The sequence below is a fragment of the Carcharodon carcharias genome, chromosome 5, assembly GCF_017639515.1.
Source record: "Carcharodon carcharias isolate sCarCar2 chromosome 5, sCarCar2.pri, whole genome shotgun sequence".
NCBI lineage: Eukaryota > Metazoa > Chordata > Chondrichthyes > Lamniformes > Lamnidae > Carcharodon > Carcharodon carcharias.
Genome location: NC_054471.1, coordinates 29,098,912 through 29,116,118, shown reverse-complemented (window position 1 = coordinate 29,116,118; position 17,207 = coordinate 29,098,912). Strand labels below are relative to the sequence as shown.

Below are 17,207 nucleotides of genomic sequence, written 5' to 3'. Positions count from 1 at the left end.
CCATTGTATATACACACAGACATGCAGCACATACACACAAATACACACATGAAAGAAATGCACACAAGCGAAAGCAGATGTAAATCAACACATGGACAGAATTAGCACTAGTAAACCGGCGTTGGGATTATCAGAGGGATTAACACTTGCTTGACTCGTTCCAGTCTGTCCCTTGCAGCAATTATTTTTGCTCCCACTCCAACCGCAGCAGCTTGATGGCTGAAAGGGGAAAAAAATTGACCATGCGTCCAAGTTACAGCATAAATCTGGCATAAACAGAGGTTAGTTACCAGGTCAATATGGGGATTCCACAGCCCTTCCACAAGCAGGCATGTGGGAGAATCCCTGATGATGTTGAACCTCTTCTCAAGGCCCTAGATTTACCCGATTATACTAGATGAAAGCAGAGTTGGTCGGTCTGAGATTCCTCTCCTTGGCATGTTAGTTGAAAAGTGGTAACTCATTCAGTTTAACCAGGTTAACATAAGAGGTAGGGTCAGGGGAAGACCATACAGCCCCTCAAGCCTACCCCACCATTCAATATGATTTGAAGCTGATCTTCAGCTTCGACTTCACTTTCTTGCCCACTCCCCATGTCTCTCAATTCCCTGAGAACCTAAAACTCTGTCAATCCAGCCTTAAATGTATTCACAGGGGACATATCCACAACCCTGTGGGTTAGAGAATTCCAAAGTTTCACAACGCTTTTAACTTTTCCTCACCTCGGTCCTAAATGACTGGCCCTTTATCCTGAGACTGTGCCCTCTTGATCTAGATTCCCCAGCCAGCGGGAGCAACCTCTCAGTATCCACCCTACCAAGCCCCTTTATAACCTTGGCTGTTTCAATGAGACTTTTTCTCATTCTTCTCAACTCCAGAGAATGAAAACCCAATTTACTCAACCTTTCATCGTAAGACAACCCTCTCATCCCAGGGACCAATCTAGCGAACCTGCCCTGTACTGCCTCCGATGTAAGTCTCTGCAAAGCCCATTACAATTGTAGAAAATCCTCTTCATTTTTGTACCCCAATCCCAAGCTGTACCTGCAGGCCATATTTCTGTGTTCCTTGTGCAAGTGCATCCAAGCGTCTCTAAATATCAATGTTTGCAAGTTTCATACATTTTTAAAATATTCTGCTTTTTTATTCTTATAGCCAAAGTGAATAACTTCATACTTCCCCACATTATGCTTCATCTTGTTACCTACTCACTTAACCTGTCTATAATCTCTTTGTGTCTTTCGCACAGCTTGCATTCCCACCTAGCTTAGTATCATCACCTAACTTAGATACATTACATTCTGACTCTTTGTCAAATTCATTAATATAGATTATAAATAGCTGAGGCCCCAGCACTGATCCTTGCAGCCCTCCACGAGTCACAGCCTGCCAACTTGATAATGTCCCATTTACCCCTACTCTCTGCTTTCTGTCCATTAACTAATCCTCTATTCATGCTGATTTATTACCCCCAAATCCATGAGCCATTCTGTTGTGTATTAACCTTTTATGTGGCACCTTAATGAATGCCTTTTGGAAACGTCTACTGGTTCCTCTTTACCTACCCTACTAGTTACATTCTTAAAAAACTTGTCAAACAGGATTTCTGTTTTATAAATCCATGTTGATTTGTTCTAATCATACAATGCCCTTTAAAGTCTATTGTTAAGACTTCCTTAATAATAGATTACAGCACGTTCTGAATGACTGATGTTAGTCAAGCTAACAGCGTTTTCTTTCTCTCTCCTTTCTTGAAAACATTTGCTAACTTCCAATCTGCTGGAACCATTCCAGAATCTAGGGAATCTTTAGAAATCAGCCAGTGCATCCATAATCTCTGCAGCCATCTCTTTTAGGAACTAGGATGGAGGTCTTGCTGGATTTTAGTCCCTTGAGTTCCACCAGTGCTTTTGCATGTTGATATTAATTGCCTTAATTTCTTCACACTTCTTAGCCTCTAGGTTACCTTTATTTCTGATATGTAACTTGTGTCTTCTAGTATGAAGGCAGACACAAAATATTTGCTCAATATTTCTACCATTTCCTCATTTCCAATGATAATTTCCCCTATCTTTGCTTCTAAGGGACCAACTTTTACTTTAGCTACTCTCATCCTTTATCTATACTTACAAAAGCTCTTACAATCTGTTTTGATATCCTTGGCTAGTTTACTCTCATATTCCATTTTTCTGTTTTTATCAGATTTTTCATGGCCCTTTTCTGGTTTCTAAAGCACTCCTGATCCTCAGACTCAATACTATTCTTTGGCTTTATTTACATTTAAGATCCTTGTTTGTGACTGGAGTATGACGTTTTCAAACTTAATGTGGAGTTCATTTGTATTATGATCATTATTCCTCAGGAGATCTTTTACTTTGAGATTAACCCTGCCTCATTACAAAATAGTAGACCTAAAATAGCTTTATCCCTAGTTAGTTCCACAACATACTGGTCCAGGAAACTGATACAAAAGCATCCTACAAACTCATCGTCCAGGCTACCTTTGCCATTTTCATTGTTCCAGTATATATGAAGGTTAAAGTCCCCCACAACTATTACATTGCCTTTGTTACAAACTCCAATAATTTCTTGACTGATACTCTGTCCATTGGTATAACTGTGGCTAACGGGCCTAAATACAACTCCCACTAGCATTTTCTGACCCTTGCTGACTGAAATCTCCACTCATACTGATTCTGCTTGCTGATTTCCTGAGCTAAGATCCTTTCTCATGAATGTCCTCATTCCATCCTTTATTATTAGGGATACCACTCCTTTTCCATTCAGCCTGCCTTTTCAAAATGTTGTGTAACCTGGAATAATTATTTCCCAACCTTGATCACCTTGTAACCATATATCTATAATGTGTTGAGATACATTTATCAGTATTAGTGCTGTGGGTTCATCTATCTTATTGCAGATACACCACGCATTCAGATAAAGTGAATTCAATTTTTTTATTACTATTCCCGGCATGGACTTTATTCTTTGATGTATATCACCATTAAACTTTCGGTGCTTCCTATCTCACTCAGCTTTTCTTTGTCCACAGTGATATGCTTTTCTATTGCTTCAACTTTTAACTTTGGGTTTTTAAATCTCCCTTCTCCCCTGCTCTTAGTTTAAAGCCATTTTTCCCCATACTGACCATGTTTGCTGGTATGTTAGTTTGTACACTCTATCCCTTTCTGCCACACTCTGGTTACCATTACCCGTATCTTTACCATGCACTGTTGCCCCGCTCTTTCTCTTTAACTTTCCAAATCTACCCCTATGTGAACCTTCCCCCTGCATTGTTTAGTTAAAGGCCCTCTCTGTGCCCTTAGTTATATGAGTTGTCAGGACACTGGTCCCAGTACGGTTCAGGGTATGGCCTTCCCAATGGTACAGCTCCCACTTTCCCCGTACCTGGTGCCAGTGCCCCATGAAGCCAAAGATATAATTTAATTGCTTTTTAACTTAACCCCTAGCTGCTCTCAGTCCCTCAGCAGAACATCTTTCTTAATCATACCAGTGTCATTGGCACCCATGTGGGCCATGACAATGGGGCCCTTCCCCTCCCACTCCAAGATCCTCTCCAGCCCCGAGGAAATGTCCTTAACCCTGACACCGAACAGGCAATACTATCTCCGGGGCTCACCCTCACGGTTGTAGAGGACAGTATCTAGCCCCCTGACTAAACAGTCCCCTATTACAACTGCATTCCTTTTTACTGCCCCCACTTGAATGGCTCCCTGCACTATGGTGCTGTGGTCAGTTTGCTCAAACTCCCTGCTGTCCCTGCCCTCGTCCACACAGGCTGCAATGATTTCAAACCTGTTCATTGCTCCCTTCTGGATTGACATGCCTGCCTCACTGGCAGTCACACCCTTCTGTCCCTGACCACGGACCAAATCTGAAGCACCTAAGCTCAGGGGGTGTGACTGCCTCCAGGAAAAAGTTTCCAGGTAACCTTCCCTGATACATTGCTGTGCCCAAGCTTTGTACCCCAGCTTATCAGCTAGGAGCCAAAGTTCCTCGAGCTGCAGACACTTACTGCGGATATGTTTGCTACGGATCACACTGGTGGCCACCAGCTTCCACAGGCTGTAGTTGCAACACATCACCTGCCCTGCCATCTCTATTATGTTTTATTTAACTAATTAAGGTTCAAGTTTAGAAATATCACGCAACAATTATTTTGTAGTCATATTCAGTAGTTTAACCAGTTAAACTATAAATTTGATGCAATATTTAAATCTCCCCATACCAGATAAACATACGCCAATCACTGATATAGCCACACTGGTCTGCAGTAGTGAAATCTTCCCTTGCATGTTTACATGGTTTTGCATTTTGCTATGGGCCCTCATGGGACAGGGAGCTGGCAGGCAAATTAACCCTCGGCAGTTTGAATTTCCTTACTTTGGCAAAGGTGCTGAAACCTTCAAGGATGGCTCTGTATCCCGTGCATCGACACAAGTTTCCTGTAAGCAGAAGAACAGGCAAATGAGCAGGTGTCAGCCAAAAAAATAAAGAGAAATAGAATATTCCGGCTTCATCCCCCAATTGCCTCTCCTCGTAATCAGTGTTGATTACAATCGGACTGATTATATTCTGCTACAGGCTAATGGTCAGGGCCGAATGACCCCACAATTCAGAAGGCACGCTGGTGTAGTGGGCTGGGATATGGTGGGGGTATGGGGAACTAATGATTTGCGTCTAAATATTAAATTGCGCATAGTTAATGCAATAAGCAATTCAAAGAAAGTCCTGAATTTCTATAGCGCCTTTTACAAACTCAGGATATCCCAAACACTTCACAGCCAATGAAATACTTTTGAAGCATGGCCTACTATTATAATATAGGAAACATGACAACCAATGTGTACACACAAGCTGGGAGAGTCAGTGAGTGGTGGATCCATTGAGACAGTGAGTATTGGGGTTCTTTGAGGCTTAAGGCATGGGCTGGGAGAAGTATTAAGGGGACTAAAGAATGAATCTTTAATTGATGGATCCTCTGGGATGTTCTGAGAGCCTTGGTGGCCCTACATTTCCTCACCAATACCTCTTTGCAACTGAATTATAAGATAAGCGTCTGATCCAACATTTCCTGTGACAGCCTCAGCTGATGGGATAGAGAGTCAGAGAGTCAGCGCTACAAGGTGGCAACTCAATCTCAGCAGACAAAATCCAGCCCACGGAGTCATTATGGCACAGAAGAAGGCTATTCAGCCCATCGAGTCTGTGCCGAGGGCCATCAATGTATTAGTCCCTTGGTTTTAATGGTCTTTCACACTCCTGAGCCTTTTGCAGGAACCAGTTGTTGCTGAGTCACAACAACATACTTTACCTTGCAGGGTGTCTTCAATTTCCTCCATTGTGGGTTCCAGATTGTTCCGTAATAAAGTGTACACAGACATGACGATTCCAGGGGTGCAGAATCCACATTGGGAGCCATGAGCTTTTGCTATCCGTTCCTGGTGAAGCAATGAAAGAAAAGGTTGGCAGCAGAAAGTTGATCAGCTATGGAAGGCACATCAGCGGCAAAGAGTAAGAGTGAGATTGGACTAGCTCTTGCACAGAAAAACATCAAAAGAGACTTGATGAGCTGAATGGCCTGACTTCTACTGATTTGAAGAAGGTCGTGAAAGAATAATTAAATAGGATGGCCTCCCTAGGCTCGGGCGGTGCTCTGTTCATTGGTGAAATTGAGGGATGGCATTTTTCCATCACTCTGTGTAAGTCTCATAAGTTGGTTCCACACAAATGAATAGAGCACTGACAAATCTTAGTTGCTGGAGAGATAACTAATGTTTTGCCTATTGTCAAAGCACATGTTGCTCTACACTTGTCAATATAACTAAATGTATTCATAGAGCTGAATACCAACCTTTGGGGCCTATGGTACTAGCTGTGTCCACAGTTTCTGACAGCCTGAGGCCTGTGGTACTAGCTGTGTCCATAGAGTTATTGAACAGCCTAGCGCCTTTAGTGTTACTGTGTGCATAGAGATACTGACAGTTTAGCCTGTGGTGCTAGCCATGTCCATAGAGTTATTGAACAGCCTAGCGCCTTTAGTGTTACTGTGTGCATAGAGATACTGACAGCCTGAGGCCTGTGGTACTAGCTGTGTCCATAGAGTTACTGGCAGTATAGCCTGTAGTATTAGTCATGCCCATTACTGAAAGCCTGCAGCTTACTGTGTCCCTAGAATTACTGACAGTTTGCTCTGTACATTAGCTGCGTCCATAGAATTACTGATAGCTTGGGGCCTACAGTATTAACTGTGTGCATACAGTTACTGGCAGCCTGAGGCCTGTGGTACTAATGCTGTGTCCCCAGAGTTACTGACAGTGTGGCTTGTATACTATAGCCATATCCAGAGTGTTACTGACAGCCTGCAACCTATGGTATTTGTCTTGCCTGTAGAACTCACTGATGGTTTGTTTCAGTTAGATCACTGAGAAGCTATTTCTCAGACTCTGTGTGTGCGAGGAGCCCATATTGTTACGTAGCTCAGAAAGAAATCACCAGTAATGCTTGCTGAAAAATGGACAGTTGCAACCATCAGGGTCAGGTTCATTTGGCCCATCAGCTTCATCGTGTGAGCAAGAATGGTCACTTGCTAAGACGCAGTGTAGGAAATTGCTGCTCTGTCTAAAACCGCTCCTCACCACAGCCCTGCCCTAGCAGGAGGGGAGATGAGAAAGGGGAGAAAGAAACAATAATAAGTTTAAGGTGACTGATTTATTAAGACCCCTCATGATTTTGAACACCTCTATCAAATGCCCTCTTAACCTTCTGTGCTTTAAGGAGAACAACTTCCAGCCTCTCCACATAACTGAGGCCCCTCATCCCTGGTAAACTTCTTCTGCATCCTCCTCCAAGGAGGCACAAAATCATGCAGCCGGTACAACCTGGAAGGCTTACCTGGACCGGATGAAGCCGAGTGGTGGTGCTGCCGATTCCTTCCACGGTAGTCACGGCGGTGCGATGCAGGGAGCAGAGCGGCGCCAGGCAGGCATTCACAGCAATGTGTCTGGTGGTGGCATGGTGGTTAAGGAGGGCTGGTCACCGTATGGTGGTACCGAATAGAAAGAGCAACGGCACATGTCTCTATTCCATGGAGCAACGTCCATTCACATGGGGAGTGATATGGGGGAGGGGCGGGTTAGCAGGGAGAAACAACAAGGTTAAAATTGCTGAGCGTAGCACACTTGGGAAGATTTTGGAGTTTGGGATATTTGGGATTCCCTATCCCAGAGGATTGTGGGTGCTGTATCATTAAGTACACTGAAGGCGGATAGGCAGACTTGCGGTCTCTCAGGGAATTAAGGGATATGGGGAGCAGACGGGAAAATGGAGTTGAAATTGAAGATTAGCTATGATCGTATTGGATGGCAGAACAGGCTCGATGGGCCGTGGGTCTACTCCTGCTCCTATTTCTTATGCTCTTGAATGTTCTTGACTTTTGTTCCCAAAGCTCTCCATCACCCGGGGTTTTACATGCCTCATGTCCGGGTCAGTTGTAGACTAACTGACAGAGATTGATTGTTATGAACAGTCAACAACATTATCAGGCCACTGCCAGACTGACAGATTAGATGGGCCTTATTACTCCTACTTCCAAATACTCCCAGTGAGGAATGATATTCACATTGGACAAATGCCTTCTAATTGTTGTGCCTCTGACCTGCACTTTCTTCTCACTTGCTCTTTCCACTGGGAGGAAGGACTCTTGTGCCTTCCCCCGTGATGAGTTTGTTGGCAGGGGGAGGGCATGTAATCAGGGAGGAGGGTAGCGGATGGGCACCCCAACACCTTCCCATCTCCACCTCCCCAGAACGAAAAAAACAGTAAAAACTAGGATATAAGGATACTGGTCTGAACTGGTCATGTATACTTTAAAGTGGAACACCAATAAAAGCTGGGAAATAAGGGTATTGTTCCGAAATGTTGTCTCCTATTGAGTCGATTAAGTCCGTGGTGGGAGGGCCTGGGGATGGGGATTGAGGTCCTGAAGTGGATAATTAATGCAATTTAAGGGCCTCATCCAGCTGCTGCTGGCATTACCCAGTGGTGAGCAGGGAACTAGGCAATCTGGGAGTATTACAAGCAAAGCTTGGTGTGTTTGCTTGTGGGCTCCCAGAGGGGTGTCTTGTTCAAAGGCACTCAGTGCCTGATTGTGGGGCCCAGCACCAGGGAGTGGAGGGGGGTTCCCATTGAAACCCTTTCCCCCTGCTCTTGCTACTGACCACCCGATGTCCTCAACCCAATGACCCCACCCCCTCCCCATGCCATCGCTCACATGTGCCTGGGTCCCTCCTCAATCTGAGGCAATTCAGGATCCACGTTTTTCTCCACAACCTGTTGACAAGGTGGGTGTCATACCAGCAGCAGCCACCACCTGTTGCTGAGTACAGAAGAGTTGCCAGCCTCTGATTGGCAGGCAGCTCTCAGGGGGGCAGGAGTTCCGCCCCTTTGGGGTCCTTGAACCCAGGGAAGGCCCGCTGCTTTGGTTTTGATAAGTGCCTGAGTGGCACAAGATGAGGCAGGCCTTCTCACAACGAGACAACATGGGGCAGTCACTGGCTCTCCAGCCAGCCGCCAAGACCCCTGTCACCTCCACAAGATTTCACCCAGAGTGTGAGATCACAGAATTGACAGGACTGAAAATAATTGGTCAAAGTGACCCTGCCATTAGTAAGGCAGCCCAATACTTTTGCAAGGTTTAAACAACTAGTCCAACAAAGATTTATTTACAGTAGGAAATATTGTATCCAACTCTTTAAGTTAGATAAAAAAAGTCTCCAAATCTAGGAATTAATGTATTGTTTTAGGGATGAACTCGATATGCATCATTTTAATCTTTACTGCCCGGGTGTCTATATTTGATCAGCTGCCCATTGACCGCAGTAGTTTGATGAGCTAGCAGAGATAATACGCTTCACCAGAGGACCACCCAGGTGGTGATGTCCAGAAAGACCCTCCCGTGTTTCTTCTCTCTCAGAAAAGTTAATGTTGACTCTTCTTGGTAGCTGTGTGATTTTCCAGATCTAACTAAAAAAATGGCACCTTGTAGAATGGGACTTAACAGGACATCCTGGACCATGAACATTGGGCTGTCCAGTTTTAAAGAGGAGCCATCAGTTAAGTAAAAGTGTACAGGTCACAATGACTATATAATTTGAAAATGTCTCCCTGTCGGTGGTGGAAGACAAACCAGGGCAGCTGACTTCCACACAGGGGAAGAACACCCATGTTTAGGCCTACTGCAGGAATTAGTGTTGCTAGTGGTTAGAGAGAGAAAGAGAGGGGACTGTCCAGTGGATAGTGAATCCACTGATAGTGATTGGCCTTACTATCTTTCCGTTCCTTTTTCATACGTTCAAAATGAAAATGGATTCTATTTAGTGCTCCATATAATTGTTAGCGAAAGGATACATGATCTTCTTTTGAAACGAGTTATACTTGGAGATCATCACAGTGCAGGAGCCACATCCTCCTTCTCCACAGCCTAGCTTGGTCCCAGTTAGTCCCACTGGTACATATAGTTATGTTAAGGAAAGCATTGGTCAGCTGTTAGAAAATAGTCACACTCCAATCTAAATCTGCTCTAGATGATTGTGCCTGGAGTTGCTGCTCGAGATGTAGGAGAGTAACACAGGACCACCGACAATCATAAACACTGCAGGATTCCAAGGAAAAGGCCTGTCACCACCTTCCCAGAGTAACAAAGAATGGATAATAAGTGGGAATTTGCCAGTATTGTCCACATCGAATGGACATGCTTTTGTTAAAAAGCTAACCAAAGGAGTTTAGCAAGAGTTCACAGTGAAACCAGTTGGGCCAGAGATGGATTTGCAGTGGAACCAGTTGGGCCAGTGATGGGTCTACAGTAGATGCATTTGGGCCAGTGATAGAGTTTACAGTGGAAGCATTTGGGTGAGTAATGGAGTTTACGGTGGAACCAGTTGGGCCAGTGATGGGTTTACAATGGAAGAATTTGGGCCAGTGATGGAGTTTACAGTGGAACCAGTTGGGCCAGCGATGGGCTTACAGTGGAAGCATTTGGGTCAGTAATGGAGTTTACGGTGGAACCAATTAGGCCAGTGATGGGTTTACAGTGGAAACACTTGGGTCAGTGATGGAGTTTACTGTGGAACCAGTTGGGCCAGTGATGGGTTTACAGTGGAAGCATTTGGGACAGTGATGGAGTTTACTGTGGAACCAGTTGGGCCAGTGATGTGTTTACAGTGGAACCAGTTGGGCCAGTGATAGATTTACACTGGAACTGTCTGGATCAGTGAGCCATGTGATTTGTGACACTTGATTGTTTCCACATAGTAATTGTCTACTGTGGAATGCAACAGTAGGCACTAAGATCAGGGTAAACAATACCTGTATCTAATTGGTTCAGAGTTTATACATTCTGATAAAAATTATATAGCATCACTGGAGAAGGTGTAATAAAGATTTACAAGGATGGGACTATAAATATCAGCAAAGGTTGAACATGCTGTGAAACTTTTCTCTAGAGAAGCAAAGTCTGTGTTCTTTGATAGAGATAATGGATGGGTTTGATAGGGTAGACATCATAAAGGCATTCTTGAAGGGAAATCAGAGGTCACAAATAAATAAAAGTCACTAATAAATTCACTGAAGTATTCAGGAAATACTTTGTTGCTCAGAGGGTGGATAGAATGTGGAACTCAATGGGGTGGTTCAGGAGAATAGCATAGATGCCTATTAGGGGGAAGCTGGATAAGTAATAAGGGAGGAAGGTGTAGATAGCTATGTTGAAGGAGTTAAATAAATTAAGGTGAGAGGAGACTCATGTGGACACTGGCTATTGGGCTGAATGTCCTATTTCTGTAATGTAAATTCAACATAAGTCGATGATAATATAGACAGGCTATCATATCCCTCTACACCTGTTAGTAAAATAGTCCAATATCTCTGCTTATTACACCATCTTGTGTAACGTTGCTGCATGTTCAATCACATGCTACCATTACAGTCATTAAACATTTTGGTCAGCAAAGAACAGGAAGAAAATCTGTGCCCCAGTTTCTCTGGCTTTTATTACAGGTTGTTTTAAAAGCGTGGTGATACTTAAAAAGCAAAAATGATGGCCTTGCATTATGAGGTGAGGCAGCTAAGGGAACATATTTGATGTATTTAACGTAAATCTCCAGAGCTGGGCATGCACAGGGAACAGAGTTTTCAGTTGGTCTTTAATCAGGTTTGGGATTTACTTCAAGAGTCAAAGCCCTTTCTTCCTCTCCAAATCAAACACTGGGAGTCATCACTTGTCCAAACTCAGGGTCACCTCTCATGGATACATTTTTTTCTTAGGTAGGTTAGAAGGTTCAATTCAGGATCCACATTTTTCTCCACAATCTGTAGGCAAAGAAATGAAAACAGAAGGAAAGTTTAGCCACTGACCAGCTTGTTTTGTGAGGTTGGACGTTACTCCTTCAATCCCCTCATGAGTTCAGGAATAACAAGCTACTTGCTGACTAGTCAAAATGGTAGCAACACCAATTGGGATGCAGGGGTTACAGTTCCTATGGTTTTAACGGTTTTCCACCAACCTCATTAGTTTAAGTTGCACAGCACCTGTAAGGATATGCCGCTCTGTCATGGGTTAAAAATCCTAGAATCCTCAGTCAAGGAGCAACTTGGGAACATGACCAGGAGCTGGAGAGATTCAAGGACTCAGCAACATCATCCCAAATTTCCAAACTCGTGACCTCTACCGCCTAGAAACACAAGGATAACAAATGCATGACACCACTAAATCCACCACCGCCCCGCCCCCACACCCCCACCACTGCACCCCCCCCCCCCACCCCCCCCAACCACCCCACCCCACCCCACCTCCCCAAGTCGCACACTATCCTGACTTGGACATTTGCTGTCACTCATCCATCATCACTTGGACCTCCCTAAACCTAACAGCATTTGGGAGCATCTCCACCATAACATCTATAGTGGTTTATGGATACAGCTCACCACCATCACAAGAGCAACTCAAACATAACACTTAAAATTATTGATTATGCCAGTTATTTAAAGTTTCCCTCTGGGATTTTTAAATAATTCCGCTTTACCAACTGCATGGGCCATAACAACTGGGGGCCCATCTGGGATAAATTAAATTTCTAATTCCTCAATTGGTTAGGAATTGGTGGATCTTAAGCTTACAAGTACGAGAGGCACTTGGATTCAAGATTTGGTGAGGTACTTTAGGAATGGTGAGACTGCAAGATGGCTTTGGCAATTGCTGAGACTTGTCTGGGAGTAGAAGAGATAACTCCATTTGAGCTGGAGGGAATGACCAAAAGCAAGTTAACAGAGTTAGCAGATAAGTTACAATTGAGAACATTTTTACTTAGTTCTGTTGAAGAGTCATACAGACTCGAAACATTAACTGTGTTCCTCTCTGCAAATGCTGCCAGACCTGCTGAGTTTTTCCAGGTATTTTTATTTTTGTTTTGGAGTTCCAGCATCAGCAGTTTTTTGCTTTTATTTTAAGTTACAATTGAGGTTACCTGCAGGAGCTAGGAAATCTGATATAGGTAAATGTATAGTACAGCTTCTGCAGTTGGAAGTGAAACATGACACTAGTGAGTCACAGCTGGAGGTAGTGAGACTTCAATTACAAATGAAAAAGCTTGAATTAGAAGCAAAGGTCAGGGAAATGGCTTTTAAAAGGGAATTAGAAATTGTGAAAATGGAGAAGGAGGAAAGAGAAAGTGAGAGAGAGAGAGAGAATTCCAACTGAAAATGTTGGCAACTAGAAAAGAGATGTCAATAGGTGAGCAAGGATTTGTCTCTCGAGTAGAAGCCAGTGGGGAGATGATTAAATTTGTACAAGCTCTTCCAAAGTTTCAGGAAACAGATATTGAGGCATTCTTTATTTCATTTGAGAAGCTAGCTAAACAGATGAAATGGCCACAGGAAAACTGGACATTATTATTACAATCTAAGTTATTAGTTAGGGGACTTGAGGTAAATGCTTTGCTTTCAGAAGAAATGTCGGTGAATTATGATGTGGTGAGAAAAGCTATTTTGAGTGCAGTTGGTTCTTGAAGCATACAGGCAGAAGTTTATGGATATGAGAAAACAGTCTGGGCAAACTTATATTGAGTTTGAAAGAGTAAAACAAAGTAATTTTAAAGATTCAATCCCTTCGGTAGTGAGAACTCATGTGGAGGAACAGAGGGTTGATTCTGTAAGACAAGCAGAAGAGACAGTTGATGATTATGAGTTAGTTCATAGAGCTAAACCTTTTTTCCTTCACCCTTTCAAATTGGAAAAGGATAAAAAGTGGGAAGGTGAAAGGAAGGTAGGCAGTCAGGGAAGACAAGGAGTAGCTGGAAGTTCCCAGGTGACATTTGAAAATTGAGGTGTTTTCATTGTAATAAAGTGGGGCACACGATGTCAATGTGTTGGAGGTTGCAGGTAAAATCTGTAGGAATTATTGGGGTACAGAAAAGCTCTGGAAGTAAAACTACTGTGGGTTCTGAGGTTCAGGCACAGGAGAAACCAATGGTTTGTGTACAGGTGAAACAGGGAGAATCAGTGAAAGGTAAAGAAGTAGGAATGTGTTCACAGTTTATACAAGAGAATTCTGAGCAGCAGGTGGCAGAAATGTTTAAAGACTTTGTATGTGGAGGGAAATTATTTCCATGTGTATAGGGCGGAGTAGGTAAAGATGTTAAAATATTAAGAGATACAGGAGCCAGTCAATTCTTAATGTTGTGGGATCGTGATATTTGTTGTTCAGAGGGAGTGTTGCAGGAGAAGGTAATAATAAGTGGGGTTCATGGAGATGCTAAATCTATTCCGTTCTGGAAGGTAAGTTTAAAGGACAAATGGAATAATGGTGAAGATACAGTTGGTGTGGTGGAAAAATTGCCCATTGCAGGGGTTCAATTTATTCTGGGTAATGATATAGCTGGATCGCAAATGTGGGTGATGCCTTTGGTAGTTGAGCAGCCTGTAGAAGTGTTTTCAACAGAAGTGCTGCAGAAGGAACATCCTGCATTGTTTCCTGATTGTGTTACTTCGATGCTGCTTCATGCTCTCGTCGGGACTTGGAAATATTTATTAATTTTGCTTCCAATCTCCACCCCTCCGTCATTTTCACATGGTCCATCTCTGACACTTCCCTTCCCTTCCTTGACCTCTCTGTCTCAATTTCTGACTGTCCACCAATATCCATTACACGCCTACCGACTCCCACAGCTACCTCGACTACAGCTCCTCACGCCCCGCTTCCTGTAAGGACTCCATCCCATTCTCTCAGTTCCTTCGCCTCCGTCACATTTGTTCTGATGATGCCACTTTCAAAAACAGTTCCTCTGACATGTCCTCCTTCTTCCTTAACTGAGGTTTTCCATTCATGGTGGTTGACAGGGCCCTCAACCATGTCCGACCCATCTCCTGCGCATCCGCCCTCACACCTTCTCCTCCCTCCCAGAAACATGATAGGGTCGCCCTTGTCCTCACTTATCACCCCACCAGCCTCCGCATTCAAAGGATCATCCTCCCCCATTTCGGCCAACTCCAGCATGATGCCACCACCAAACACATCTTCCCTTCACCACCCCCCCGGCGGCATTCCATAGGGATTGTTTCCTCTGTGACACCCTGGTCCACTTCTCCATCACCCCCTACACCTCAACCCCCTCCCATGGTACCTCCCCATGCAACCGCAGAAGATGCAACACCTGCCCCTTTACTTCCCCTCTCCTCACCGTCCAAGGCCCAAACATTCCTTTCAAGTGAAGCAGCATTTCACTTGCACTTCCCTCAACTAAGTCTATTGCATTCGTTGCTTCCAATGCGGTTTCCTCTACATTGGAGAGACCAAACGCAGACTGGGTGACCACTTTGCAGAACACCTTCAGTCTGTCTGCAAGCATGACCCAGACCTCCCTGTCGCTTGCCATTTCAACACTCCACCCTGCTCTCATGCCCACATGTCTGTCCTTGGCTTGCAGCATGGTTCCAGTGAAGATCAACGCAAACTGGAGGAACAGCACCTCATCTTCCGACTAGGCACTTTACAGCCTTGCAGACTGAATGTGGAGTTTAACAATTTTAGACCATGAACTCTCTCCTCCATCCCCACCCCCTTTCCATTTCTTCCCCTTCCTTTTTGTTTTTTCCAATAATTTATATAGATTTTTCTTTTCCCACCAATTTCCATTATTTTTAAATGTATTTCCACCCATTGTTTATCCCTATCTTTTAGCCTTTTTAGTATTCCTTCACCCCACCCGCACTAGAGCTATCTGTACCTTGTCTGTCCTGCTTTCTACTCTTAATTAGCACATTCCTTTAGATAATATCACCACCTTCAACACATCTTTGTCCTTTTGTCTGTGACATCTTTTGGTTATCTCCAGCTGTTACTGGCTTCTTGTCCCAACAACACACCCCCACCCTTAAACCAGCTTATATTTCACCCCTTTCCTATTTTTACTTAGTTCTGTTGAAGGGTCATGAGGACTCGAAACGTCAACTGTGCTCTTCTCTGCTGATGCTGCCAGACTTGCTGAGTTGTTCCAGGTATTCCAAAACAAAAACAGAATTACCCTTCGACAGAACTAAGTAAAAATAGGAAAGGGGTGAAATATAAGCTGGTTTAAGGGTGGGGGTGTGTTGTTGGGACAAGAAGCCAGTAACAGCTGGAGATAACCAAAAGATGTCACAGACAAAAGGACAAAGATGTGTTGTAGGTGGTGATATTATCTAAAGGAATGTGCTAATTAAGAGTAGAAAGCAGGACAGACAAGGTACAGATAGCTCTAGTGCGGGTGGGGTGAAGGAATACTAAAAAGGCTAAAAGATAGGGATAAACAATGGGTGGAAATACATTTAAAAATAATGGAAATTGGTGGGAAAAGAAAAATCTATATAAATTATTGGAAAAAACAAAAAGGAAGGGGAAGAAATGGAAAGGGGGTGGGGATGGAGGAGAGAGTTCATGGTCTAAAATTGTTAAACTCCACATTCAGTCTGCAAGGCTGTAAAGTGCCTAGTCGGAAGATGAGGTGCTGTTCCTCCAGTTTTGTCGAAGGGTCATGAGGACTCGAAACGTCAACTCTTTTCTTCTCCACCGATGCTGCCAGACCTGCTGAGTTTTTCCAGGTAATTCTGTTTTTGTTTTGGATTTCCAGCATCCGCAGTTTTTTTTTTGTTTTTTTTTTTGTTTTTTTTTTTGTTTTTTTTTTTTTTTTTTTTTGTTTTTTTTTGTTTTTTTTTTTGTTTTTTTTTGTTTTTTTTTTGTTTTTTTTGTTTTTGTTCCAGGTATTTCTGTTTCTGTTTTTGTTTTGGATTTCCAGCATCTTTGCTTTTATCTCTGTGTTATAACAAGGTCAAAGGCCCATCAGGAAGAACAAAATAAACAAGATAAGCAGGCAGTTTAAAGGCATGAAGAAGGTGTTGAAATTCAATTTGCTGGCACTGTATTTGATAACATTGTTCAGGAGGAAGGAATGCAGAACTGTTCAGTTTAACTCAAACAGTTTAATGGAGTTACAGAAAAATGATTTGCAATTAAAACAATTATATCAGAAAGCTTATTCAGAAACTGAAGTAAAATTTATTCCAGTATGTCGTTATGTTTGAGGGAATATACTAATGAGAAAATGGCGATCGTATTACATTTCAGCAAATGAAAGCTGGAGGGAGGTGCATCAGATTGTTATCCCATTAGGTTATAGGAATAAGATTCTGAGGATTGCTCATGAAATTCCAATGGGGGGATATTTAAGAATTAGGAAAACACAGGAAAAGATACAGAAGATTTTTTTTGGCCAGGATTCCATAGGGATGTTGTCAAATTTTGTAGAACGTGTCATATATGTCAAGTAATAGGAAAATCACAACAAGTGATGAAAGTGAAAGCAGATAAGAAGGTTAAAATTCATAGTTTTGTTTCTGGAGAGAAAGCTGTAGTTTTATTACCAGTACTACGGGATTTACTAAATGTAAAATTTAGTGGACCTTAGGGGATTGAAAAGAAATTGAGTGAAGTAAATTATTTAATGAATACTCCAGAAAGAAGAAAGAAGTAGAGGGTGTGTCATGTAAATATGCTTAAAAAGTACTTTGACAGGGAGGAACAAAAAGAGGTGTTAGTGATGAGAATGAGGTAGAAGTGCAAGACTCTGAAATTGATTTTCCTCTAATCAAATTGGATA

At 43.0% G+C, this 17,207-nt stretch overlaps 1 protein-coding gene across 1 annotated transcript in view; it reads right to left on the bottom strand.

The window, feature by feature from the left end:
* The window catches only part of xdh (xanthine dehydrogenase), a 94,822-nt gene extending 83,235 nt beyond the window's left edge, over positions 1-11,587 (bottom strand). The window contains exons 1-6 of the mRNA XM_041187331.1: positions 11,579-11,587; positions 11,331-11,388; positions 9,430-9,526; positions 6,916-7,024; positions 5,336-5,462; positions 4,405-4,466 (exon numbers count right to left, since the gene is read on the bottom strand). Of these exons, the coding sequence (XP_041043265.1) occupies positions 4,405-4,466; positions 5,336-5,462; positions 6,916-7,024; positions 9,430-9,526; positions 11,331-11,388; positions 11,579-11,587 (462 nt within the window). The remainder of the gene's footprint in view (positions 1-4,404; positions 4,467-5,335; positions 5,463-6,915; positions 7,025-9,429; positions 9,527-11,330; positions 11,389-11,578) is intronic.
* Positions 11,588-17,207: the final 5,620 nt, after the last annotated feature.